Below are 27,660 nucleotides of genomic sequence, written 5' to 3' on the forward strand. Positions count from 1 at the left end.
TGTAGTCCAACATCATCTGGGGACCCACAGGTTGAGAACCGCTGCTCTAGATAGGACTGCCTCTTTAAACTCCTCCTTCCACCCCAAAGAAATGGACCCTCAGATAAGTAGCTAGGCTGAGAATATGGTGGGCTCCAGAGCAAGTTTATCAGGCTGGAGCTGTCCAGGGTCCTGCCATCCAGGCCAACCTTCCCTGCTACAAATGGATGCACCACCAGGTTTTTGCTCCCCTCCAACTTCCTATTGACTCAGGTATTCCTGATCTGGACATGACAAGCTTGAAGTGTCTAAGTCAGGCATAGGCAAACTCCAGATGTTTGGGACTACAATTCCCATCATCCCTGACCACTGGTCCTGTTAGCTAGGGAAGGTGGGAATTGTAGTCCCAAACATTTGGAGGGCTGGAGTTTTCCTATGCCTAGCCTAAGTCCTTCATTCCAGCGGCCTTAAGTCTGTCCCAATGATTCCAGATGCAACACAGCAGAGTAAGTTTCCCGGATCAGCGACACTCTTCTGCTCTTGCACAGGCCCTGCCTGCAATTTATCAGGTACCAAACATTCCTTACCCTTCTCACTTAACAATGAATGAAAAATGCTGGCTTTTGCCACACTTATTCATTACTCAATACATCTTTTAGGAGCCATTGATTTTGCTCTTATGTATTTCACTTCAACCTATTGATCTGATTAGTCTCTGTAATTCAAGCTAAATTAGCTGTCATTTAGTGGAGGTATAATTTGTCAGAAGTCAGCTGCTGGGTGGCCTGCAGTTATTTTGGTGTACATTAGTTTCTTCAGTGCAGGAGAGCAAGACTGTTTGTACGATCAAAGTTACATACTTAATGGATATAGTCTGTCTGCTAAGAGACTAGCCAATGGCTCAGCAGGCTTACTGTACAAATGGGAAAGGATTGGATGTTCCATTTAGTTTTCAACAAAGGAAACAACCATCTTCTTTTCTTACAAAGTCACAGGATTTCCATCATCTCGTGATCATGTGTACCTGAGATGCTGTGGAGAAGGTACACTTCCCAACTGGAAGCAGATGGGAACGCAACCATTTCTTGAGATCAGAGAAACCTTTTTTATGGATCTGCAGCGAAGTGACTGCTTACTTATTTACCTATGTTGACAATTTGTATACCACTTAATCATAGTCCCCTCTATAGGGTGTACAGGAGACTCGGTACAATGAAACTGAAAATGAGTTCAAACAAGAAAATCACTATGGATTCAAAACTCCTGCTGGTGTGACGAAAAAGTTGGTTTTGCTGGACAGATTGGGACAGTAAGTGTTTCTTTCTTTCTTCCCTGCCAGCAGATGGTTAATGAATGGCAACCTCTGATTGGCTGTGGTTCCAGGAGGGAGAGTTTAAAAGGAGAGGAGTTGAGGAGAGACAGTCAGGAGTTGTGGGAGCTGAGAGGGTTGGAATTGAAGTTGGAGAGGTTAGGAGATAGTAAAGGTAAAGTTAAAGGGACCCCTGACCATTAGGTCCAGTCGCAGATGACTCTGGGGTTGTGGTGCTCATCTCACTTTATTGGCCGAGGGAGCCAGCGTACGTGTTATGTACTGAGTTGAATAGGATCCAAACTGCAGCAGTCTGATTGGTCCTAGAACAATAGGATTCAGAATGCAGCGGTCTGATTGGTCCTAGAACAATGCAGCAGTATGATTGGTCGGCAGGAGCCACCCAATCCAGCTCCAGATAGAAGTGAATCCACAACCTGATTGGCTTACAGGAGAATTCCGGAATTAGCCAATCACGTGCAGCCCATTGTGTAAATAATGTATATAAAGCAGAAACTTTGAGGGGACTTCCATTCCCTCCTCACCACTATGAGCTGAATAAAGAGCATGAAATCCACTCTCGACTCTGAGTATATTTCAGTACAGCTTCCGGGTCATGTGGCCAGCATGACTAAGCCGCTTCTGGAGAACCAGAGCAGCTCATGGAAACGCCGTTTACCTTCCCGCCGGAGCGGTACCTATGTATCTACTTGCACTTTGACATGCTTTCGAACTGCTAGGTTGGCAGGAGCATGGACTGAGCAACGGGAGCTCACCCCGTCGCGGGGATTTGAACCGCCGACCTTCTGATCAGCAAGCCCTAGGCTCTGTGGTTTAACCCACAGTGCCACCTGCATGCCGTGAAAGGGGTTAACCCTCCTCTAAAACTCCAAATACAGCAAAACCAGCAGTTTTAGACTCAATATTCACATTCCCCTCCTCCCAAATTCTTCCTAGCTCTCGACGCACATGCAGGAAGGAGTCTTTCAGATTCTTAAATGAAGAAAGAGAGAGGAGCCTTTTCTGTTTTGATTAACAAGAGAGTCTTCCTGGGAGGCTTTAGTGCTTCCTTCTTTTCAGCGGCTGGCTTGTTTAATTTAGCCCTCTCATAATAGGCGCTAAGATAAAGAAAGCTCCTCCAGCAGCTCGCTTTTCCATTGCCACCCCCCTCCACATGCACCTGAGCACCAGACAATGCCAGCCACCATCGCAAAGGTGGTTTATTGAATTCTTCGGGTTGTGACACCTTGGAATATTGGGCTGTCGGAGGCATTTGTGAAAAGCCACATTCTCCACAGGCACTGTCAGAGGTAGGGGAGAGAATTGGCCTTCGGAGTAATAAGGGACACACCTGCCAGCCCCTCTGCTCCCTGCCTCCTCTTTCTGTTTTCTATCCCTGGCTCCAGGAAGAAATGGATTGTGCCGCTGCTCATTGTTATGGACAAAAAACACAAACCAGCGGTGCTCACTGCCTTGGTCTCATACGCCCACGCATGGTTTGACTGGCATCTCTCCCTCTGGGGCTGCGGGGGCAGCAGCAGGCACACAGGATAGAGGGATTGGATCCTAAGGACACGCTCGCCTGAAGTGCATCGTTTGCGTAAAGGCACTTTGAAGCACGGAACATCTAAGCATCTTAGATATGTAAGCTTAACTGCACATCCGCTCGTGCCAGTCACAGCTACTGCTGAGCACAGGACCTAAAAAGGCCTGTGTGTGTGTGTGTGTGTGTGTGTGTGTGTGTGTGTGTGTTACTGCTCTATATCCTTCAACCAGGGAGGCAGAAGAAAATATGGACTACGGAGAATCCTGTGGTACAAAAAGGCACAAGGTATGGTTCAAATGAAGCTTGAGGAGGTTCTAGCAGGGGAGCGCAGCTATCGTGTACCCTTGACTGAAGAACGGTACACTCCTTCTATCCGGGATGGTCGTCCTTGGGGCGATCACACAGGGTCTCCGGACGTTTCACTGTCTATTGATCCCTGTGCCACCACTTTATTTCTCGCTGCCGCCACCCAGGCCCTACTTGGGACAATACTGAGTCCCGTCAGGGTTAAATTGAAACATAAACTTTTGTTTATTTATTGTAGTTTAACAAGCGTGTGGTTTCATAAACAGTATCAGTCAATTACATTCATGGGGTGCCTATCCAGTCCTATAACTTTCACTACCTGCTCTCACTCACTAAACCACCTCTCTGATATTTACTTGTCTGCCTAGCTTGTCTGTTCCTGACACAGCCTATTTCGTTACACTAACTCAACCTACTCACAAACTCTATTCCAATTCACTCCCACTCCAACCAACCAACCAACTCCCAACCAACTCCTCCTTTTGCCCCTCCCAGAGCTGGTTTTATAGTCCCACTGACTCCACCCCCCTGGGTCCTGACTGGACAACCTGTTTAACTATTTCACCTCCAGCACTCATATGTTAACATCACAGTCCTCTTCCACCGAGCCCGTAGCTTCAGGAGGGACGCACATGGAGTGAGCGTGAGGTGGAGTAGTGAGGGAGGAAGGGGACACCCGCCTAGCCAGCCAGATCAGCTGAATCAACCCTGGCGATCAATGGGGTGACAGATGTCACAGCCAGATCGCCCTCACATCCGAATGAAGCTTGAAGTAACAATGTCTCTGAAGAAATAATCATAATACCCCACCCATCTGACTGGGTTGCCCTAGTCACTCTGGGCAGCTTCCAGGATATGCAGAAACATAATAAAACATCAAACATTAAAAACTTCCCTATACAGGGCTGCCTTCATATGTCTTCTAAAAGTGGTATAATTACTCATCTCCTTGGTACCTGATGGGAGGGTGTTCCACAGGGTGGGCGCCACTACCAAGAAAGAAAACGCACCTTACAGGTTGTTGTGCGCAGGGGAGAACCATGTACACAACCTAGAGCTCCTTGGAAATGGAAGTGGAATATAAAGGGAACAAAACAAAGAAATATTGATTCTCATGGGCAAGCTTTCCCCCCCCTTGGCGTATAAAAAACTGCCTTCTACTGAGACAGACCATCGGTTCATCTAGATCAGTATTGTCACCGCTGCCAGGCAGCAGTTCTCCAGGGTTTCCAGCCAGGAGTCCATCTCATTTCTACCTGGAGATGCTGGGAATTGACTCTGGGACATTTTGGGTGCAAAGCATGTGCTCTATCACTATGCTACGGCCCTTTCCTTTCTTCACAATGGAAATGCTGGGGACTTAGCAACCAACGACGATTGCAAGAGCGGGACTCTGTATCTCAGAATCCCTTGAGACCCACCACTTTTGGGGGCAGAGAAGAACCACACAACAGCTAAAGCAGGAGCATCCCATGCCATCCAACCTACGGCAGACTCTTCCCTTGAAGAAAGCCATTGAGCTGGATTCAACTAATGAGATCCACTTGTGGAAGCCCACAATGGGGCTCTCCCGCTTAAGTCTCCTAGAGAGAAGCCTCTCTTGAGTTTTGGACTGGGGTTTGGGGAGAATGCAGCAAAAGGAGATAACCAGTGGGGTGTAGTGGTTAAGAGCAGTAGACTCGTAATCTGGTGAACTGGGTTTGCTTCCCCGCTCCTCCACATGCAGCTGCTGGGTGACCTTGGACTAGTCACACTTCTCTGAAGTCTCTCAGCCTCACTCACCTCACAGAGTGTTTGTTGTGGGGGAGAAAGGGAAAGGAGAATGTTAGCCGCTTTGAGACTCCTTCGGGTAGTGATAAAGTGGGATATCAAATCCAAACTCCTCTTCTTCTTCCCCTGTGGTCCCAGAAGATTTGCTCTGGGGTGGAGGGTCAGGAGAACCCACAACAAAGCACAAGGGGAGAAGGGGAGGGTCATTCCACCAAGCAAGCTGAAATGCTTGCACCAATGGAAGGATTGCCATAGCACCTTTTGGCTTCGGCTGGAAGACAACAAATGACCCCTTCAAAAACTGCAGGTTCCTCAAAACGCAAACCACCAGCAGCAGCTCAAAATCACCCGACAACGCAAGCAAGTTGGCAGCCTGAATCCCCACTCTGTGAAAAAAGAACTTGGTATGAATTATAAATGCTCATAAGGAGATTTTAACATCATTTCTGTTTCCCTGAATTATATATCCTTGGTAGCCAGGGAATCTCACTGCTTGCCAACAGGAGCAGCTACCTGTAGAATACGGAGCGGTGCTTAATATCTTGCCACATTTTACTTGTAACAACAAGAACTGAACTGTTGCTTGCTGACAAGTCCTTAGATACACACAGCTCCTGCTTGTTGTCTTCAGGAAACCCTAGCGATCTGAATTGAGGAACCCGACATTGAGGAATTCAGAATTACTGACTCTCCAATGGCTTTATCTAAGTTTGCCTTAGTTGAACAGATTTTATTGCCTCTGAGCAGTTGTGCGGCTTCAAATACCGGCTTGTGCAATTCAAAAGATATGTGAAATGCCTGGGATCATCCATCTCTGGAGACTGAAAGAATGACACTGTCAATAAAGAGACTGAATTTTTTTCTACTGCATCTCACTTTGAGGGGCTTGCACACACAGTGACATAGAAAAGTGTCATACTGCAAGTTGCTCCCATTAAAAACATTGGCTGTTTTCTGTGTGAGAAGCAAGCTCTCTCGCAAGGCGACACTTCCTCCAAAAACGCTATCTCCTTTTGCTGCATTCTCCCCAAACCCCAGTCCAAAACTCAAGAGAGGCTTCGCTCTAGGAGGCTTAAGCAACACAATTCAGAGTGAAGCTAAGCTATTTGTAATTATCACAGTTAAGCCATTCTGCTCCTTTGTTCTAAGAACATAAAGAAAGCTCTGCTGGATCAGGTTCAATGCCCATCTAGTCCAGTGATTCCCAACAACTGACATTCAGAGGCCTGCTGCCTCCAACAGTTCAGGCAGAATATAGCCATCATGACTAGTAGTGATTTACAGCCTTAGCCTTCATGATTTTGTCTAAACCTCCTGTGAAGCCGTTCAAGTGATAGCCATTGCTACCTCTTGTGGGAGCTAATTCTACAATTTGACTCTTGAGTGCTTTCCATTCTCTTGTCCTGAATCTTCACTCATTCAGCTTCTTTGGAAGTCCCCTGCAAACAGTCTGTGAGCACCTGGAAAGGAATGCTGTGATCACCAATAGTCAGCATGGATTTCTGAAAAATAAGTCATGTCAGACTAACCTGATCTCGTTTTTTGACAGAATAACAAGCCTGGTAGATGAAGGGAACGCAGTGGATGTAGCCTACCTTGATTTCAGCAAGGCATTTGACAAGGTGCCTCATGATATTCTTGTAAAGAAGCTGGTAAAATGCGGTCTTGACTATGCTACCACTCAGTGGATTTGTAACTGGCTGACTGACCGAACCCAAAGGGTGCTCATCAATGGTTCCTCTTCATCCTGGAGAAGAGTGACTAGTGGGGTGCCACAGGGTTCTGTCTTGGGCCCGGTCTTATTCAACATCTTTATCAACGACTTGGATGATGGACTCAAGGGCATCCTGATCAAATTTGCAGATGACACCAAATTGGGAGGGGTGGCTAACACCGCAGAGGACAGGATCACACTTCAAAACGACCTTGACAGATTAGAGAACTGGGCCAAAACAAACAAGATGAATTTTAACAGGGAGAAATGTAAAGTATTGCACTTGGGCAAAAAAAATGAGAGGCACAAATACAAGATGGGTGACACCTGGCTTGAGAGCAGTACATGTGAAAAGGATCTAGGAGTCTTGGTTGACCACAAACTGGACATGAGCCAACAGTGTGACGCGGCAGCTAAAAAAGCCAATGCAATTCTGGGCTGCATCAATAGGAGTATAGCATCTAGATCAAGGGAAGTAATAGTGCCACTGTATTCTGCTCTGGTCAGACCTCACCTGGAGTACTGTGTCCAGTTCTGGGCACCACAGTTCAAGAAGGACACTGACAAACTGGAACGTGTCCAGAGGAGGGCAACCAAAATGGTCAAAGGCCTGGAAACGATGCCTTATGAGGAACGGCTAAGGGAGCTGGGCATGTTTAGCCTGGAGAAGAGGAGGTTAAGGGGTGATATGATAGCCATGTTCAAATATATAAAAGGATGTCACATAGAGGAGGGAGAAAGGTTGTTTTCTGCTGCTCCAGAGAAGCGGACACAGAGCAATGGATCCAAACTACAAGAAAGAAGATTCCACCTAAACATTAGGAAGAACTTCCTGACAGTAAGAGCTGTTCGACAGTGGAATTTGCTGCCAGGGAGTGTGGTGGAGTCTCCTTCTTTGGAGGTCTTTAAGCAGAGGCTTGACAACCATATGTCAGGAGTGCTCTGATGGTGTTTCCTGCTTGGCAGGGGGTTGGACTCGATGGCCCTTGTGGTCTCTTCCAACTCTATGATTCTAGGAGAGAAAAACCTATCCCTAAGGGGGACACAGGACGCAGAAGTTATCTGCAACTTGAACACATAACAGCCTTATATTTTGACTCTGACTGCCAAGGCCTGATGAGGAAAGCACAAAGGCACAGTATTTTAAACACTCATCCCTCCATAAAAAGATATCATGGGGGGGGGGGCAGTTAATAGTGTTTATAGCTGAATGGTCGCAGGGCAGGAATAAATATAATATTACAACAATAATTAACTATATCTCTAGAGGCTAAAACATGTTAACCGTTAAACCATGCACAAAACGTCAGTAGCAACCAACGTGTCACTGAAGAAACAAATACAAACAAATTTTACTAAGCTTTTGGGGGAACCTCTGGAACAGGCATGGGGGTACATTAGGATGCACAGGGGGAGGAGAAGAGGGAAAGTTCCATTGCATGAACGGACCTTGTTCCCTGCATACACACCCCACTTAGCACCAAGCTGAATTCCTCCCATCATTTCCAACATTAAACACCATCTCTCACAACAACCTGGGCAAAGAGCACTTAACCTTTCTCTTGGGGCTCCTCTAGACAACCAATTTATTGACGATTCATCCCAGTTTCATTGCACAAAGCTTATGCAGTGGTTAAACTATGCCCTGTTTTTATTGAGCATTCCTTCTGATTTCTCTGTGGGGAGGTTATATAACAATGAGCACCCATCCTGTTTTGCTTGTGGGGTGTCTGTATGTCTTTGCATTAATCATTTGTTCATACCACACTTTCCAGAGTGTTTCCCATCCACTTCCCTAACTGCAAGAAGCTCTTTTAAAAAGTGGATTTGATGCACTACAGCAACAGAAGGCTTTAACCCACTTTGTGCAAACTGAAATTACCAGTATCTGCTTGAATGCCTGGAGGCAACCCCTAGATACTGTCCCCTTTCTCCCTTCCTCTGCATAGTTCTTGTCCTTTGAGCATCTTCTAGTGAATTCATACCCAAAGCCTTGAAGGACTGAGCTCTATGCTCTGACTCCAGCTTGGCCTCGACCTGACCTGAGCCCTCTTCATTCCTCCTCCTGCAAGCAGAGCTCACCAGCTCTTGTTATTAAACCTACATACAATTCCAATTTTCATAGAATTAATAGTACAAATACCTCTAGTTTAGCAAATACCACAGGCAGACTCTCAAACAGGGGAACCTCAGGACTGGTGGCCAAAAGTGTTTTTACCTGGCTACAATTGGTACCTGATATCACCTCTTGCTTGCCTGGAAGAAGGATGGACAGAAATGTGCAGAAACTTGCCTACTGGGCAAAGGTAACCTTTGCATTTGTTGCTGTACACACTGTTGACTCTGGCCCTGCCTAGCACCGGCATGTGGCCCCTGGCAGGGAATGTGGCCCTCGGTATGAAAAAGGATCCTCACCCCTGCTTTAGAATGAAAAATAGGTCTTTAATGGCTGGATGTCTTTGCCTAATTCCTTATGCATTTGTGTCCTTCTGTGCCAGGGTAGCTCTGACACTTCCTGCCTTTCCTCCCACCCTCTTTCTGCTCATCTGAAGCAGGGCCTCTTTTCCTTCCTTCTGTCATATGACACTGTTGTTGCATTAGCAGCCTCTCAGATTGCCTCGAGCAATCATTTTTGTTTCTCTTGAGTTGTGGCTGAGGCCAGCGGTCCCATCATAAATTAATGAGAGAGCTGTGGAACTCCCCAGTCGGAAGGTGCAGGTTTTGAAATTATTAAAAGCATCAACTTTCATTTGAACAGCAACACACATACACACACACACCAGCACACCCCAACAGTGAAGTAGCAATCTCAAGCAAGCTGGAACACACATGGACTGACAAACCCTACGTCTGCAAGGATCTCATCTTTCCTTCTGCCACCAGCATCAAGTTCATAATGGAGTCCTGACTTCAGCAGGGAATTCCCCGTCAACTAAATATTGGAAAGAAAAACTCACCTTCTTGTAACAGCACATTCCTTGCCACTCCAAACAAATCCTTCTGTTATTTTTGCAGCAGGAAGAATAACCAATTGGTCAAAGAAACTACCTCTCCATGGTCCCCTAGGCTGTTTGTTTTACTAAAAAAACTTGCTTCCCAAAAGGAAACTGATCCACTCTACCCTTATTAATCTTTAACCAAGAACAGTCAATGTACACAATCAAGCCGGGCTAAGGTGCACAGTTTAAGGAAGATGTGGGTAGACAGTGATTGTGATGAGAGAACAAACCTGCATTTAAGCGGATGGCATGAAGGTAAAACGTACTTACCTGCTGCTGTGCTGAAATGCAGAGCCTTTCTTCTTGGTTTGTCATGGCCTTCCTGTAAATAACAACAATGACTAATCAACAACAGCATGAAAATAGATGGTTTGATGATGTGTCACAGAGCAAATTCTCTTTCCATTTTCACTTGGGTGTGCAGGAAAATAATGGGAATGAAAACTGGAGTGGGCACTGGAGGAATTTGCTGAGGGATGAAAAGATGCGACACAAGTGTGTGCCAGGCAAGAAGGGAATCTTAGCCAAACAGCAGCATGAGACAATCAAGTCAAATGGAAATGTGGACAGCTGAGACGGCTGAATTCACAGAAACATTACGATAGGGAAGCACCTGAGCAAGGATTTGTTCAATTATCAGCCTCTCATCTGGACAGCTGAGGTTTGTACCTTGCAAGCGTGTGAGTGAGTGGCATTTCAGGCTTTCTAAAATGGGGGCTGACTCACAAGATTTTAGCTTTGTCTGATTTGGGCACCTAGCTATTCAATACAGTGACTGGTTCCAAGCAGGTACCTCTTTACCGTTCCCCTCTCTCCCCTGCTATATATTACCTTTAAAAACCAATCACTCGAAGCCTTACAATGCACCCACTGAAGTCTGTTGTTGGATCTTGAGTTCCAGCTATGAGGAAGTCGGATGGTATGCACCTGGCAAGTCCAGGTTTTGCTGCACCCCAACTCCCATCAGCCCCAGCCAGCATGGTTGATGGTCAGGCATGATGTGAGTCCAGCAACATTCGGAGGGCCTCATGTCCTCAATTTATCCTTTTCCCCAGCCGTGCTATCTGTGATTTCCTTATGGGGAAATGCACAGAACTAAATCTGTGAACTATCACTGAATGACAGCCACTCCTTGAAAGGAAATTTGTGGTCCACATTTTAAAAAAATAGAAAATACTGTATTTTTCTGTCTATAAGATGTGCCCATGTATAACACACACACACCCTATTTTTGCGGCAACGACCAATCGCCAGTCCACCCTTGCCACTATCCGTGTATAAGACGCCCCCTAATTTTTGACATTATATTTTAGGGGAAAAACCTAGTCTTATACACGGGAAAATAGCCAGAGAGAGCCCTTAGGCAAAACATGCACGATAGGGCTTCTTCCCTCAGTGAGCCCACCTCCTCAAGGCAACCTGTTCAGTGGAGTCTTGTCAGTGGGCACTCAGAAGATGTCTGACTATGCTGGTGTCAGCTCTGAAAACAATACATAGCAATAATAGTTTATTGAAAAGCAGAATAAAGTTGCAAAAGTGTACATCCTGGTGCTGTTAGGACAAGTTGTTGAATACTGCCCATGGATACTCAGGGCTGGTTCTACCATTAGGCAGAGTGAGGTATTGGCCTTGAGCAGCCAGTGCAAGAGGGGAGGGACAGCAAGATATTGGAGGGCAGAACTCTGTGTCCTTTTTAAAATAATAATAATAATAATAATAATAATAATAATAATAATAATATTTATTAATTTTCCAACGTTTAAACACAACAAAACAGAAAAGAAAAAAAAACCATAAGACTAACAAGACACGGACCATTTAAAACACAAAACAATTTCGATATCTTAACTTTCATTCCCTTATTTCCACGACCTCCTCACACCTCCCTTTTTGTATTCCACTTCTGTTAATTGTTTCAGCAATTCCTTTCCATCTTCCTCTATTTTCTATCCTATAATTATCTTAACATATTCTAACCTTATTTTCCCTTTAATACTCTATTAATCTATTTATACTTGATTCCTTATAGCATTTCTGCTAAAGCCATATAACTTCATTCCAACATTTTTCTAACATTCATTATTTTTACAGTATTTCTATAAATAGTCTTAAACTTTTTCCAGTCTTCTTCCACCGACTCTTCTCCCTGGTCTCGGATTTCTGCCAGTCGTTTCCGCCAATTCCATATAGTCCATCAACTTCATCTGCCATTCTTCCCGAATAGATAAATCTTGTGTCTTCCAGTACTTCACAATGAGTATTCTTGCTGCTATTGTTGCATACGTGAAAAAAGTTCTATCCTTCTTTAACACCAATTGGCCGACCATGCCCAGGAGAAAGGCCTCTGGTTTCTTCAAAAGAGTATATTTAAATACCTTTTTCATTTCGTTATGAATCATCTCCCAAAGTGTCTTAATCCTTGGGCATGTCCACCAAAGGTGAACTCTAATCCTCAAATTCGTCTGTTTTTCTTTAAGTTCAGTCATAGCAAGCGTCAACTTATGTTCCTCAAGTTGCCTCTGTAGGGCTGGGGCTCTCTTTCTCTTTCTCTCCAGTTGTGTTACTTTACATTCAGCAACAACAGCTTTTTCCCTGGCTTCCTCCGCAGTTTGCCGTATCAAAGTAGGTTCCTGTATCAATTTCTGGGTGGTTTCTGTATTGGTATTATTTATACTTTCTGTATTTAAGTTAATTTTAGTAATTGAAACATCCACTTTCGCATTTATCGTGTCCATTTTCCTGTGAAGCTGATCCAATGAGTCATTTATCTTATATAATGCAGCCACTAAAGCCTCTTCTGTCGACATTCCTCTTGGTTTTAAATATACTGGTACAAAGGCTGCAACAGAAGGAGCAGGGGGGCCTGATGATGGATCTCTCCTGGATCATTGCCAAGTCCTCCCAGACCTTAATGTTTTGTCAGCAATTGACTGGTCTGTTTTTCCTTCCATTTACCATAACACTTAAAAGATTCAAGGTCAGTCCCAGAGTCTCACGGTTTTTAACTTGCAGCTGAAAATTTCCCTAGCCCAGCTCTTGTAAAGCAACCGGTTTCAAAGGCTTCCACTAGGGGAAAACAGTTTCTATTTGTAATAGTCAATAGTATCCTCTTTTAAACAATCCAAAATTAGTTTCAAATTAGTTTCAATTTTCAGTTACTTTTACTCCTTTTTAAAGCAGCCGGAGACAGTAGAAACAATGTATTTCTCTTGTTTAACTAGCTGTCAATGAACGTTCTAAACGCTGTCAATGAACATTCCAAAAGACATCAGTCCTGCTAGCAGCCCGTTTCCAGGGTCAGAGCGGCGGTGTTTTAAGTCTCTTCGCTCTCTCCCACAGGCATACTCAATCCGCAACTTCCCCCTCTCTTCTCCTGCCTCCAAGAGGGGGTTTAATGTTCTTTACCGATGGACATTTAAACTTTTACAAAAGGCTTTCCAGGACTCCAGCTTGCAACTTCATTGCCTCAGTCTATTTACAAAAGGGGAAGGCAGACTTCCTGTTTTGAACCTCCCCATTACAATACCAAATTAAACATTTAGAAATCCAATTCTTCCGCTTCAGCTCTACTCACGGGTAATTACTTTAAAGTCAAATTGTCCACAGGAAAAGGTCAGCGCTCTCCGGCAACAGCTATGCAGCTTCGCTCCGTGGAAGAAGCAGACGATTCGATGCACCACGCCGCTCACCCCACGTCGCTCCGGAGCCCCAAAAAACGGGGTTCCCCGCGAGTGGGGGAGGCGCAAAAGGTGCCCGCCGAATCCCACGCTCACAGGCTTCTCCCGCCTGTGATTTTAACGGGTCTCCGCCTTCGCCGTGGCGGCCAGACCCAGATTCCCACGGAGCAGATTCCTCCCGGTCAGAGGAATTCCGCCATTACCAGAGGCGCCTCCCCGGAAGTCCCGAACTCTGTGTCCTAAGGTAGTGTGCTGCCCTCAGGTGCAGCAAAAGATGCTAGCCCATCCTTGGTCCAGTCTACTTGGCTTCTGCACATGGAATGGGCAGGGCAGGATACCAATTTGTCCTTTGCCACAGGCATCACAAAGTCTTGGGCTGACCCCACGTTTGAAATCCCAACACCTGAGCCCAGTTTCTTGACACCACCCAATCATAACAGTTGAAACAACAGCTGTGCAGCAGCAACTAGGCTTTCTTCAAAGTAGGAGGCGCATATAAAGACAGCCCTAGATTGACTTACTTCTCTCACACCATGCCAACTCATAAAAACACTAACAAGGCAATGTGCAATAAAACCACCATAAAATTATTATCAATTAGTGTAATTTTCTTTATTTGCTAGCAGTGCTTTTGCCAAATTAGTCGAAGTTTTTTTTAAAGTATGGTATAATGCAAATAATATGCAATTGTGTACTAAACATCAAAGAAATAAAGATATTTGATAATACAGATTGCAGTATATATCGTTATATACTAAACATCATATAAATAGTGAGGAGATCTGATAAAATACTGTTAGAAAAGACACGAGAATAAAAATATTGCACATGCATTATTTGTCTCCCCTCAGCTTTTCCCTATTTTTATCATCCCCCCCCCCCTTTAGAAATACCAACAGCATTACAACCATCATAAAATTAGAAGAGCATAAAATACAGGACAAATAGGTAAAGAATATAAACTCATCAGCACAGAGCCCAAACTGTGTAATGCTTTGAAACTCCCTGCAGTGATTTAACACACACCATTGTCCATCTCCTCACTCACCAGGCATGCCGCTATCATGGACAAGCCATGCTGCTGAGCTTTGCCTCTCAACGCCTCCGTCAATATATCAATAGAGGGCACAAATCTGCAGTGACACCACAGTTATGTCCCCGTCAAACAGCATCACAGCTCACATTGCAGTTTACCCTGAAAGCTACTCTGATGTTCCCAAAGTAGCCTTTTGTGAGGAGGCGACACTCCTCTTGGTCCGTAACCACCTCACCAACTGATGGGGTTATTGATAAACAGCGGCCATTCTTAGTCGTGTTGGCCTTCCCTGGGGGAATCAATGCACTTAAGTTGTGATGGAGGAACATGTTCTTGAGTGGATGGTGTCAGGGAAATGTGTGCACGCAGAGAGGCAGAGAGAGAGAGAAGGTAAATGTTTTGGGAAAGCAGAGTGTGGTAGTCAGAGCACTTGCTGAACATTAAGACACCTAGATCCAGGAGTGGGCAGAAATTAGGCAGGGATCTGGGTGATTTGCAGTAAATTTGCAATGACTCCCAACTGTTTAACAACAGCCACAACAAAACAATTTGTTCTCCACAAAGTGAGCGGCTAGAATGAATAAAGCTAAGCAGGAGTGGACTTTTGTATGAAAGGACTGTGAGTTCAGATCAGACCTAGCCTTTGAAAAAAATTCCCTAGGCTCTGAATATGCTCAAAGGTGTGTTGCTGTTCTTTAATTCTCTTAAGTGTATGTTTTATACACCTGTCTCTAGCTGGTAGGTTCTGGGGGTCTAGTAAAACAAAGCAAAACACACCGCAGTAGATGCAGCAAGTGTGTAGTCTACCCATCCCTGACTTAGATGATATAATGCCAGTTCGACCACTGATCTCTTGCATAATGTCAACTCTAAAAAAACCAAAAATACTACTGAGGATCTGGCAAGTCTGCCCATTGGAGAGAAAACAAAATATGTGTCTCCAGCCCATCCAGACCAGACTGGCGTTTGAACTAATTTAGTAGGCCTTGTCTTACCTTTACAACCTTGCAGGGACCACAGGTGTTTTGGTTTTATTTATATACTATTTACCGTAAGTACAACTGTGTCTAATTGGTGTACAGAAAATACAATGTGGAAAAGGTAAATTATCAGTTAAAGCTATCGACTCAAGCTTCAATTAAAATGCCTGCTTGAATAAAAATAAGTATTTGGTAGGTGCTGGAATTTCAACAGGGAGGGGGCTGGTCTGACCTCAACTTGAAGGGAGTTTCATAAAATGGGGCTCACAGTCCTGAATGCATAGCTCCCAGTGGATACAGCAGTGCCTCCAAGCCAATGACTCCCTTTAAAAACTCAGTGATGAGGAAGAGATAAAAGGGATTAGGCAGCCCTTGAGGTATCCTAGAACCAAGTTGTTAAAGACCTTGTAAGTTAATACAAGAACCTTGAACCTGACCTAGTAGCATTTAGCATTCTTTCCCAAACTTGAAGCGCCAGCAGTTGTTGGACTACAACTCCCATCACCCCTAGCTAGCAGGACCAGTGGTCAGCAAAGATGGGAATTGTAGTCCAAAAACAGCTGGAGACCCAAGTTTTGGAAACCCTGGGTTAGAGCACAGATGGGGAACCTTCCAGATGTTGCCGGACTCCAAGTCCAATCAGCCCCAGACAACGTAGCCAAAGGTCAGGGATGATGGTTACTGTAATTCTGCAATGTGTGGAGAGCCAAAGTTTCCTCATCACTGTAGCAGAGGCTGCGTCGTTTATGGTTGGCAAGCAGAGAGCGTTTTTAAGGAGAGAGGCTTCACCATTTGCCGGCTCCAGATTTGCATTTCCCAGCCTTGCCTGTGCTTTATCTCTGCCTGGCTGATAATTATCGCTGCTCCTTCACGTGACACATTAGAGAGAGCAAACCCCTGCGCCTGCCACTTTCTGCACAGCTGGGCAATCTGATGCAAAGTAGGGGAGAAGGGAAGAGCATGTTTGCTTGTCTGCTAATGGTTCCCTTGCTCCCCCAGACCAGAGAGAGTTTCCTCCAAATGTGTTAGAGAAAGCATGCTGCTGCTGCTGCTTTTGCAAACTGTTCCTTCTAATGCATTTGAGTACCTGTATAAATGTTGCTGCTCACTCCAGTCAATGCTGGACCAGGCCTCTTCCTTCTAATAACATTAAATAGTCTGAAACATGTTTCTGATGATAATTAAGTGTATATTCCTCAGGGGCACAACAAAGAGGCTCCCCCCCGCGCCCACTGCCAGAATATGAAAATAGTCGCAGAAAACAGCTTCTTTAGACTCTCAGCTTTAAAAAGATGGGGGGAGAGTATTTTTTATCCTGTGATCCACCCCGAGATCTTGTGATGAAAGGCAGTAAATAACAACAACAACAACAACAATAGCATAAAAGAATGTGTTTACATTCACATGACTTAGGCAGGTCATCCAATGTCCCTTTGCGGCGCAGAATGTGGTGGCTCGGGTGCAGAATTTTAATTTTCTTTCTGCAAAGTACACATGGCCCTTTGCGGAGGTGTTTCAAGCGTTCCAGAGGCTATGAGGCTCCTATCTGACTCTGACGCCTCTGCAGGTGCCTCCCTGTGTTACCTTGCTATCACATGACTAGTTTTGTTCCACTGCAGTCTCCTGAACAGGCCAGGGTGAGCATGACCTCATCACCATTCCGGCATCCTGCAAACAAGCGCACTGTCCTTCTTAGCTATAATACTTGTTCCAGGGAATGCACTTCCGCACATTTAAATGTATGATTCAAAGTGCTGGAAAACCCAGCAGCTTAAAGGCTCTAATTACACTCTAGGGATGGCACTGGGTATAATATCCACAATGAACAGAATTACTGACAGGACTTGACCTCATCTTATGACTGAGTGTGAGTTATTTAACCTTGCCATGCAGGCTTCTGAAAGAAACCGAGGGGAGTCCATTTAAATGGTGTGCGTAGAATAAACGTTGCATCTTGGAATTGTTTTGACTTTCCCACACCAATGTATCCTACCATCTCCTTCTTTCTCCCTACCCCAGCCACACAGCCACCCTCCCCGATTGTGCCCTGAGAAACTAGCCTGGTGCAACTAGAATGTAACTCAGCAACATGAATCCATTCCTCCATCCGCAAAATCAGCTCACCAGGTCCGCCGCCCCCCCCCCCCACCGCCAGGCAGGTAGCCAGCTATCCTCCATCATCTCTAAATTGCCAAAGGCACTGCTGCTTCTCTTTTCACAGTTTCCATTCTCTTCTATGGTGCTGCGGTTGGAAGTGTCAGAGTGAAACTTGGCTTGCACTGGTAGCTGATATACCTGCATGAAAAGGGTACATAGAGTGGAACCTCCAAGCATCCTAGACTGCACTCTTTGTGCTGACCTATTGATCTACCTTCAGTGTCAGACTGGTACTTTTAGGGTTGATAACTTGACCTCACTTCTTCTCCATGCCGCTCTCATGCTAAGATGAAAGAGCTAGTAGGACTCTTGTTGGTGTAAAGCAAAATATAGAAATGTAAAATTCCTGGATGCCAAGATCCAAGTTTGGGACAATTGCTCTTTGGTGAGAGAACCCCAGCAGATATTTAAAATCATAAAATGTGCAGCAAAGTAAAGCATGGAAATATAAGCTGTAAAACCTTTAAAACGTGCCCTTCTAAGTGAGTTCCAAAATGTGCCCTTAAAAGGTATCTTTCCAAAGTTTCCCTCTTCCCCCAGCATAGGAAAAAGACCATGTTTTGTAAGTTAAAAATGGGTTACTTACAAACTCTTCAACGGCCAGGTTCATGTGCTTCAGGAAAGTTGCACAGGCCGTAAAACTTAATTATGAAGTGGTTAAAGTTCCTAAAGTATTGGTAGAGGAACTCAAGAGATGCTTGTTAAAGCTATGTGGCTGGAATAAGCAGCTCAGAGCTCTTCACACAATGAAGGTCACATGTAAACTGGGGGAGAACAAACGCTTGCTAACTAGCTCCTCCCTAGGTGGGGGGAAGTGGACTTAGCTAAGCCTGGCAGGACAGCTTACTCTCTGGAATTAACCCCTTCATGCATTAATTAGACTTAAGTATGTTGGTTATAGGACTCGGGTAGCGCTGTGGTCTAAACCACTGAGCCTCTTGGGCTTGCCGATCAGAAGGTTGGCGGTTTGAATCCCCGCGACGGGGTGAGCTCCCATTGCTTGGTCCCTGCTCCTGCCAACCTAGCAGTTCGAAAGCATGTCAAAGTGCAAGTAGATAATAGGCACTGCTCCAGTGGGAAGGTAAACGGCGTTTCCGTGCGCTGCTCTGGTTCGCCAGAAGCGGCTTAGTCATGCTGGCCACATGACCCGGAAGCTGTATGCCGGCTCCCTCAGCCAGTAAAGCGAGATGAGCGCCACAACCCCAGAGTCGGCCACAACTGGACGTAACAGTCAGGGGTCCCTTTACGTTTACCTTTATGTTGGTTATATGAGACTGGCTATCTCACATCTTTACAGCTCCACCTCAGTCAGCTAGAATGAGGGATCTTCCCTAAACAACACTGATTTCCTGCAATAAACACAGCTTTCTTATTTTCCAAACTGTGTTGTTGGTGTTTAGTCGTGTCCGACTCTTCGTGACCCCATGGACCAGAGCACACCAGGCACTCCTATCTTCCACTGCCACCCGCAGTTTGGTCAAACTCATGCTGGTAGCTTCGAGAACACCGTCCAACCATCCCGTCCTCTGTCTCCCCTTCTCCTTGTGCCCTCAATCTTTCCCAACATCAGGGTCTTTTCCAGGGAGTCTTCTCTTCTCATGAGGTGGCCAAAGTAGTAGAGCCTCAGCTTCAGGATCTGTCCTTCCAGTGAGCACTCAGGACTGATTTCCTTCAGAATGGATAGGTTTGATCTTCCTGCAGTCCATGGGACTCTCCAGAGTCTCCGCCAGCACCATAATTCAAAAGCATCCATTCTTTGGTGATCAGCCAAGGTCAAGTGTGCTCCTCCAACAGGGATTCCGCTCGCACTGAAAATATACACCTCAGGTCTGGGGGCCAAATGCACCCCTCCGTGCCTCTGTATCCAGTTCTTGGGACTCTGCCCAGCCCACATCCCATCCACAGGCCTTACTCCTCTCTCGAGTGCTGGATAGCATGTTTGTACCCTGATTGTGCTTCTTGCTTGCTTGAACAGAGAGATCGGGGGTGGGGTGTTAGTTGAAACCTTTGATTTCTGTGTGGCTGAAATGTAGTCCACTGTACAAAGGTTGGAGTCACATCCATTGCTCTATCTATTTTTCCCTTGCCTACCACCAGTGATGGGACGCGGGTGGCACTGTGGGTTAAACCACAGAGCCTAGGGCTTGCCGATCAGAAGGTCAGTGGTTCGAATCCCCGCAATGGGGTGAGCTCCCGTTGCTCAGTCCCTGCTCCTGCCAACCTAGCAGTTCAAAAGCACGTCAAAGTGAAAGTAGATAAATAGGTACCGCTCCGGCAGGAAGGTAAATGACGTTTCCGTGCGCTGCTCTGGTTCGCCAGAAGCGAACCAGAAGCTGTGTTGTGTAGCTGCAATCAGACACTGAAAACACATGGTTTTGTTTTGTTTGGCTTAGTCATGCTGGCCACATGACCTGGACGCTGTACGCCGGCTCCCTCGGCCAATAAAGCGAGATGAGCACCACAACCCCAGAGTCGGTCACGACTGGACCAAATGGTCAGGGGCCCCTTTACCTTTACTTTACCACTAGTGACATGCTTGGGTTGATAAAAATTCCCCACGCCTGCCCTAGAGTGGGGATCCTACCTGGCCATGTATTGGGCAGCTGGCATAGCTGGGAGAGCCGGGCAGAGGGATGCCTCTGCCTAATGCAGTGCACCCATCCCAGTCCGGTAGACTGAGAAAGAGTGTCGGGTTGTTCTGTTCATCACTCCACTCTTGTGATTTACTCTTGCCTGTCAATGGTGCATTCTGAGCAGTGCTGTCATGGATCAAATGGAAGCAGCAAAGATAAAAGTGAAGAAATGGAATTTTTCATCAATTATTTGACACGATCATCTTAGTGTTTTGTTTCCTCTTGGCTGCGCACGTCAGATTTATGTGCCAAAATTATTCACTGCCGTTTCCCCCTAGAGCTTGCCTAGAAATGCGCCTGCTCTTCCGCTTTTGAGCCGTGTTGTGTAGCTGCAATCAGACACTGAAAACACATGGTTTTGTTTTGTTTTTCCCCCTTCCCTTGTTGTGGGCTCTGGGACAAATTCCCACGGAAAGCGAGTCGCAGCCGGCACCTGCTTTCAGGGAGCGTTTAATCACTGCCATGTAATCAGATGGCGATTCCTTGAGAAGGGCAGGAACGCCGCCAAAGCAATTTCATTTCCCAGTCCAAAAGAGATAGTTGGGGGTATTAGTTCCGCTGCGTGTGCCCAATTTCAATCATAAACCCAGAAGAGATAAGGAAGAACTCAGGTGTGCAGTGGGTTGCAAACAGACATTTTGAACAACTTCTCAACATTGCCAAGTTGTGCAGGAAGTGAACCTTGCCTTGTTCACAGGCAAGCTGCTAGATCATCTTGCTCAGGATCTACACTGGCTGGTAGGAGTTCTCCAGGGATTCCCCACCTGACCTGGAGATATAAGAGATTGACCCTGGGATCTTCTGCACGCAAAGCAGAAGCTCTGCCCTGGAGCTACAACCTTTCCTCTGTGACGTTAACATATGAGAGTGCTGGAGGTGAAATAGTTAAACAAGTTACCCAATCAGAACCCAGGGGGTGGAGTCAGAGGGACTATAAAACCAGCTCTGGGAGGGGCGAAAGGGGAGTTCGCTGGGAGTTGGGTGGTTGGTTGGAGTGGGAGTGAATTGGGATAGAGTCTGTGGGTAGGTTGAGTTCGTGTAGCGAAATAAGCTGAGTCAGGAACAGTTAGGAGCTAGGAAGACAAGTAAATATCTGAGAGGTGGTTTAGTGAGTGAGAGCAGGTAGCGGAAGTTATAGGTCTGGATAGGCACCCCATGATTGTAATTGACCGATACCGTTTATGAAACCACACGCTTGTTAAACTACAATAAATAAACAGAAGTTTATGTTCCAATTTAAACCTGACTGGACTCAGTATCGTACCAGGTAGGGCCTGGGTGGTGGCAGCGAGAAATCAAGAGGTGGCACAGGGATCAATAGATGGTGAAACGTCCGGGGACCCTGTGTGATCGCCGCATCAGCTACTCTGTGGCAGAACCTCTTCAGGGTCTCAGGCAGAAAAGGAGCCTTTCCTGTCACCTGCAACCTGCCATTGTTTTAACTGGAGATGCCGGGGATTGAATTTGTGACCTTTTGCAGCAAAACCAGGTGCTCTCGCTCAAGATCACTAAGGCTGCGGGATACACACTAGGGCAGGCAGCTAGGAGCCATGCTCCCTCCCCAAATAGGAATACAGTATAGGAAGTTAGTGGATCAGATCCATGGCTCATCCAGCTTCGTATTATCAACACACAGTAGCTACAGCTCTCCAGGGTTTGTATAAACTAGGAGGAATCAGGCCAAGTCTCACGAACTAAGGTGCTGATCTCCCCGCCTCAGACTCAGATTCTGGTTGCAATAGGTTACCAGAATGGGGAGACACACAGAGAGAAAGAGAGAGAGAGAGAGAATAAGAAGAGGTTATGCAACCCTCGTAGACTTTGAGAAGCTTCCTATTAAAACAAGAAGCTGAGCTGGAAAGCCTTAGAAATTTACACTGCTGCCAACCAAACTATACAAAATATTGATGAGAATGAAGACCTAGAGATGTTTCGGAGTTTGCTTTATCAAACAGAACATCAGTCTCGTTTGGATATTGTCCGTGCAAACTCAGAGTCTCCCCTCCAGAGGACTGCTTCATCCAAATCTTGTCCTGGAATAGTTCAGCAGATTTCCAGAAATCCTTTGAAAGAGGAGGAGGAAGATGAAGAGTATGACAATGAGGATGAATATGAAGATTACCATTAAAACCACCAAGGAAGAGAGCACCTGTGAGACTAGAAAGTGTTTTCCCTGCAAATTGTTATTTTTCATTGTGTTGATGCTCAATGATGGACACAATTAAGACTATTCATTTAAACTACAGTAAAGAAAGAACTGATCACTGGGGAATGAAAAGAAAACAAGAAGCTGAGCTAAAACACAATAATTACTCAGGAATGACGGAGGTTAAGGTTGGCTCTTTGGCAGTACAGTTCCTCGAGCCAGTCACAGAATATTAAATAAGAGCTTGGTAATAATGCATGACCATTTGTGTTTGAAGAATTAGAAGACAAAGTAAGCAACTATTTTCAAATAAGCAAAACTGACTTTTGGTGGGCGGGTGGTGTATCTATTTTAATAAAAATGTGTCACAGACATATGTGTTTGGGATAACATTCCTTTATTTAAAATGCAGTGCATAGTTAAACTGTGGAACTCCCTGCCACAAGAGGCAGTGATGGCCACCAATTTGGATGGCTTTGAAAGAGGAGTAGACAAATTAACAGAGCATGAGATGGATACTGTCCTGCTCACGAGTTTGCCACAGGTGTCTGGTTGGCCACTGTGAGAAAATGATGCTGGTATAGATGGACCATTTTCAGGAATTTTTCCAGAACTGCACACCTGTGTTCCAAATGCAGTTGCACCATAGATTTCTATAAGAGCATTACGATATTAGTAGTTTCGTTCTCAATTCCTTTCCTAATGATCCCTGGCACAGAATTTGCCATCTTCACGGGTGGCACACATGGGGTCAACATCTTCACTGAACTCTCCATTAAGACCCCAGGGTCTTGTACCTTGTCAGTCACTGCCAGTTTAGACCCCCATGAGCGCGTATGTGAAATTAAGTTTATTATATTTTTTTTTAAATGTAGTGGGGAAACCCTGAAAGAAGTCGAAGGGACCCTGTACGCATCTCTTAACCTTGGATTGATTAACTTAGCATGTAGATTTGGAGCGGAGGAGTAAGAAAGGATTTGCCTTCTACATATATAAAAAAGTGTTGCATCCTCGACGCTGCAGTTCATTCCCATGTTTGCCTTTAGAAGTTTGTCCCATACAGTTTCTGGTCTAAGGAGTTGGGCGGAAAAGGGAAGAGAAAAGCAAAGAGGACAAAGTGGACAGAGAAGGGCAAAGCTGATGATCATGATGATGATGATTTCTAGCTCAGTCAGTAGAGCATGAGACTTAATCATAGAATTGTAGAGTTGAAAGGGACCACAAGGGACATCTAGTCCAACCCCCTGCAATCTTCTGCCCAATGTGATGCTCAAACCTACGACCCGGAGATTAAGAGTCTCATGCTCTACCAACTGTGCTACCTCTTTGCTGGGTTGTGGGTTTGAGTCCCATGTTGGATTCCTACATTGCAGGGGGTTGGACTAGATGACCCTTGTGGTCCCTTCCAACTCTACAATTCTGTGAGTGTATTTCAGATTCCACCTATGGTGTCCTTTTTGCCAAGAACAAGGTGCAAAACCTGTGCAAGACATTAACTTAAGTTGTGGGTGGCTAAGGATTCATATATATATATATATATATATATATATATATATATATATATTATTTTTCATGTACTCATCCACTCGCCCACTACACAAATGGCATCAGAACAGAAGTTCCGCCTTGCTTGATCAGACCAAGAGTCCATCTAGTTCAACATTCTGTTTCCGCCAGCAGCCAGCTGGATCCTTCTGGAAATATCACAAATAGAGGCACTGGCGGGGGCGGAACAGTCTTCCCTTGTTGTTTATCCCAAACGGGTGGTATTCAGAGGTAACTAGCTTCTGTGCAAGGACTTTCCAGTGAACTATCCTGCCCCATAACTTATCACAAACTCTGCCCCAGGTGTACCTATAAAGGACCATTCTAGGTCTATTTTGTAACTGTGGCATGTTACACAGTACAGAGGAAATATCCACATATTAAATGTGGGTTGCCTACCGCCATTGTAAATTACTTTATTCCCATTTGGGTCTTCCTTCCTATGACTCTTAGTTAGATACACAGTGTGAGAAACGAGGCTGAGTTCCCTTCCACTGCCAATAAAAGTGTCTCTGGTTGCTGTTTACAACAGGGCTAATCGAGTGTTTATCCTCTCTTTCGCGATTTGAGAGAAGGGCTTGTTTAGCATTACGGTTCTAAGCCACGAAAGCCCATTAAAAGCACTAATTAAAGCATCAGAAGTCAGACGATGCACCAATGAACAGCACAAACAGCAGCGCAAGGTAGTTTTGGAAGCCTTTTAGCTCTCTCTCCCACAATGCATTGTGGAAATATGCAAAATAACATTCTGGTTTAGGCGGGTCTGATGCTGTAGTGGCTGTAAAATGACTGAGAATAAACCAAATGATTTGTACAAGCACACACACACACACACACACACACACACACACACATAACGTCCTTTGTTTTCGGCAACGGCTCTGTAATAAGAGATCTGGCAGCGGAAGCACAGCGACAACTTCACAGCACAGCCTTCCCTTGCTGGGAAAAAGACTCGGCACCTCCAGAGCCATCCCTGGGAGAAGAAAAGACTGACAGTATGGCAGGAAAATGAGAGAAGCAAAAGCAGGCCTTCACGCCAGAGACCTGTGATCAGTATGTGAGCACAAAGTGCGATGGAAAAGTCAACAAAGAAATCTGCTTGGCTTTCTTTTACCTCCCGACTTCCTCCTCCCTCATCACCAGTCCTCTGGAGGCACCTTGAGTCTCTTTATTCCCCGCGCCTGGTAGTGACAGCTACTCTGGGAAGAAGGCAGAGAGAAAGGAGCTCATTAAGCCATGGGCTTCCTCCTGCAGGCAGCTTATTTTGCCTGGGTGCATTTTCTCACCTCCTTTGGAGAGCAGAAGATGCATATACCCTTGTGCGGAGCAAGCAACTTGCTGACTCTGCGTAGGGGGAATTGAGGCAGCGCAGGGTAGCCACAAACCACAGTGGTCTCCTGGACAAAGGCTTTGCAATACAGTGGTACCTCTGGTTACATACTTAATTCGTTCCAGAGGTCCGTTCTTAACCTGAAACTGTTCTTAACCTGAAGCACCACTTTAGCTAATGGGGCCTCCTGCTGCCACTGCGCCGCCGGAGCACGATTTCTGTTCTCATCCTGAAGCAAAGTTCTTAACCTGAAGCACTATTTCTGGGTTAGCGGAGTCTGTAACCTGAGGCGTATGCAACCTGAAGCGTATGTAACCCGAGGTACCACTGTACCAAACTGGAAGCTCAAGCGCCGGGAGATCTGTAGGAAACAGATCCAGGGGGGATCTCCACAAGAAGGCACACATTTCCCATGTGAGGAGCTCATCCTACACTCAAGTAGGACCCTGGCAGAGACACATGTCCGACTGGCATGTTCCCTCCCTCCTGATCGATCGTTTGGGAGCTTCAAAAGCTTTCTTCAGCCCGAACATCACAGCGACCGATGCCAACAGACACCGGCACACTTAGGGATCCACAGAATCTTCGCAGCTTACATAACAGGCCTCAGCAACTCAGCATTTTGGCTAATCTACTTTATTTACATATAAACACACACAGAGCACTGCAACATGGCTCTCTCTCTCTCTCTAGCATCAGACAGCAAAGAGAAAGAACAAAGGACAATAGTCCCACTTCACGAAACACAGTAACACAAACATCCTGTCTCCGTCACTTCCCACTCTGTGGAGTCAAAACGTACACCATCATGTAATAGACAAAAATCCCATGACTGCAATCACGGAGCAGGAATTCTAACATCTTGGGACTTAGCCCCGCTTCCTTTTGTGCTGCATTTCTAGGCACAGGTCCAGGCTTTGCAGGTCTGTGTGTGAGCGGGATGTTACCTATACGCACACAATGAAATGGGAAGTTCATGTGCAAGGGCAGTGGGGAAATACATACCCATAACTGCAGGTACGGTAATTCTGTAAAATGCACTGTAGCCATTCCAGGGGCCAGAGAGAAGAGGGCAGGAATAACAACTCAATGCGCTGGCAAATGGGATCTCTTTTCTGCGATTATTTGATGGCTAGAAATAGGAACTGTGGCATGAAGCCTACACACCTGCTCATGCCACTGGTGGCTGTCATGTAGTGTAAGGAAATAAGGTAAACCCACAGATATTTTACTGCAATGTGGTATCAGTACAGGAGCAATACTTTCGGGACTGCTCATTCACTTTGCAGTGATGAGGGCCGACATAATGAGCTAAATACAGTGTCTGAAAATTTCCATTGCTGCACGTATGTTCTCCGCGATATTTACCCTGCTTGTCTTCCTTGCTTTTTGTGTTCTGTCTCCCTCTCTCTCGCTTTGTTTAGTTCTCCCCTGTGGCTCCAACATCACAAACAGATTTCAAAGTCCCCATTGCCCATTGATGTAACATCAATACGACCAAGATAAAAAGCCAAGATTCCCAGAACCAGCTGCTGATCAGACAGTGTTGGCTTTTCCATGGAATATTAATTGGCAAATTAGACACAAAGCTTCATTTACTGCAACCAACCAGAAAGGCCAAATCAGTGCCTCAGATGACACGACTGGATAGGGAGGACTTCCATCAGATCCAGTTTTCAGGATTTGCTGACTATTGTGTGGAAGGGCTCCAGCTCAGTGGTAGAGCATGTGCTTCACAGGCAAAAGGTTCGATCCCTGGTGTCTTCAGGTAAAACCAGGGAAGACTGCTACCGGAAACCCTGGAGAGCTGCTGCTGGTCAGTGTCAACAATAATGAGCTAGATGATGAATCAATGGAATGACTTGCATAATGACATTGCAGAAATAGAGAGGGTAGAATTCTCACCTGCGTCACTTCCGATTGTAGGTGGGGAAATGAGACGAACCGAAGAAAAACCCTGCTAAATCAGGTCAGTGACTCACGGCAAGGACAACGAAACAAAAAATCCCATTGAACAGTAATGGAGGCTGGATAGCTCAGTCGGTACAGCATGAGACTTTTAATCCCAAGGTTGTGGGTTCGAGCCCCACGTTGGGTGAAAGATTCCTGCATTGCAGGGGGTTGGACTAGATCTACTCCCACTATAAATAATCTGGCAATGATGCAATGATCTACCCATTGGATTGACCAGAGTTGCTGAGCTTTTTTTAGGGGGAGAGCTTTATTTTTTGTTTTCGGTCAATCGCAGGAGATTACGCGATCAACCAGGATCGACCAGGGACAGCCTGCGATCGGCTGGTAGATCGCAATTGACTGGTTGGACAGGCCTGGACTAGATGATCCTCTTGGCCCCTTCCAACTCTACAATTCTACGATTCTGTGTAAATAACCATTAAAAGGGCTGGCTCGTCTCACAAAATTTTAAACAATTGAATAGGCTTGTTGGCATAAAAAGGTCTTCAAGAGACCTGAAAATTAGCAGTGAAGAAGCTTGCCAAATGTCTGCTGGAAGAGTATTTGCACAGTCTGG

At 45.6% G+C, this 27,660-nt stretch overlaps 1 protein-coding gene and 2 long non-coding RNA genes across 6 annotated transcripts in view; 2 read left to right on the forward strand and 1 right to left on the reverse strand.

Moving 5' to 3' along the window:
- Positions 1-10,040, reverse strand: part of LOC308470662 (uncharacterized protein) — a 103,784-nt gene extending 93,744 nt beyond the window's left edge. For 3 of the 4 annotated variants that reach the window (XR_013982517.1, XR_013982518.1, XR_013982519.1), the window contains exon 1: positions 9,582-9,770. Coding sequence is in view for 1 of the 4 variants with exons in the window: in XM_080994153.1 (XP_080850279.1) it covers positions 9,894-9,938 (45 nt within the window). In the remaining 3 variants the exon portion in view is untranslated. Of the gene's footprint in view, positions 1-9,581; positions 9,771-9,893 lie in introns of those variants that run through there. The other variant, XM_080994153.1, reaches the window with a different exon arrangement.
- LOC308470725 overlaps positions 1-27,660 on the forward strand; it is a 37,220-nt gene that overhangs the window by 1,590 nt on the left and 7,970 nt on the right. The window lies entirely within an intron of this gene.
- LOC308470689 lies at positions 1,168-27,093 on the forward strand. Its single transcript, XR_013982558.1, has 3 exons — positions 1,168-1,288; positions 2,695-2,932; positions 26,555-27,093. It is a non-coding gene; the product is annotated as an uncharacterized lncRNA (long non-coding RNA).

The sequence above is a fragment of the Podarcis pityusensis genome (genome assembly GCF_964106645.2).
Source record: "Podarcis pityusensis genome assembly, chromosome: 2".
Lineage (NCBI taxonomy): Eukaryota > Metazoa > Chordata > Lepidosauria > Squamata > Lacertidae > Podarcis > Podarcis pityusensis.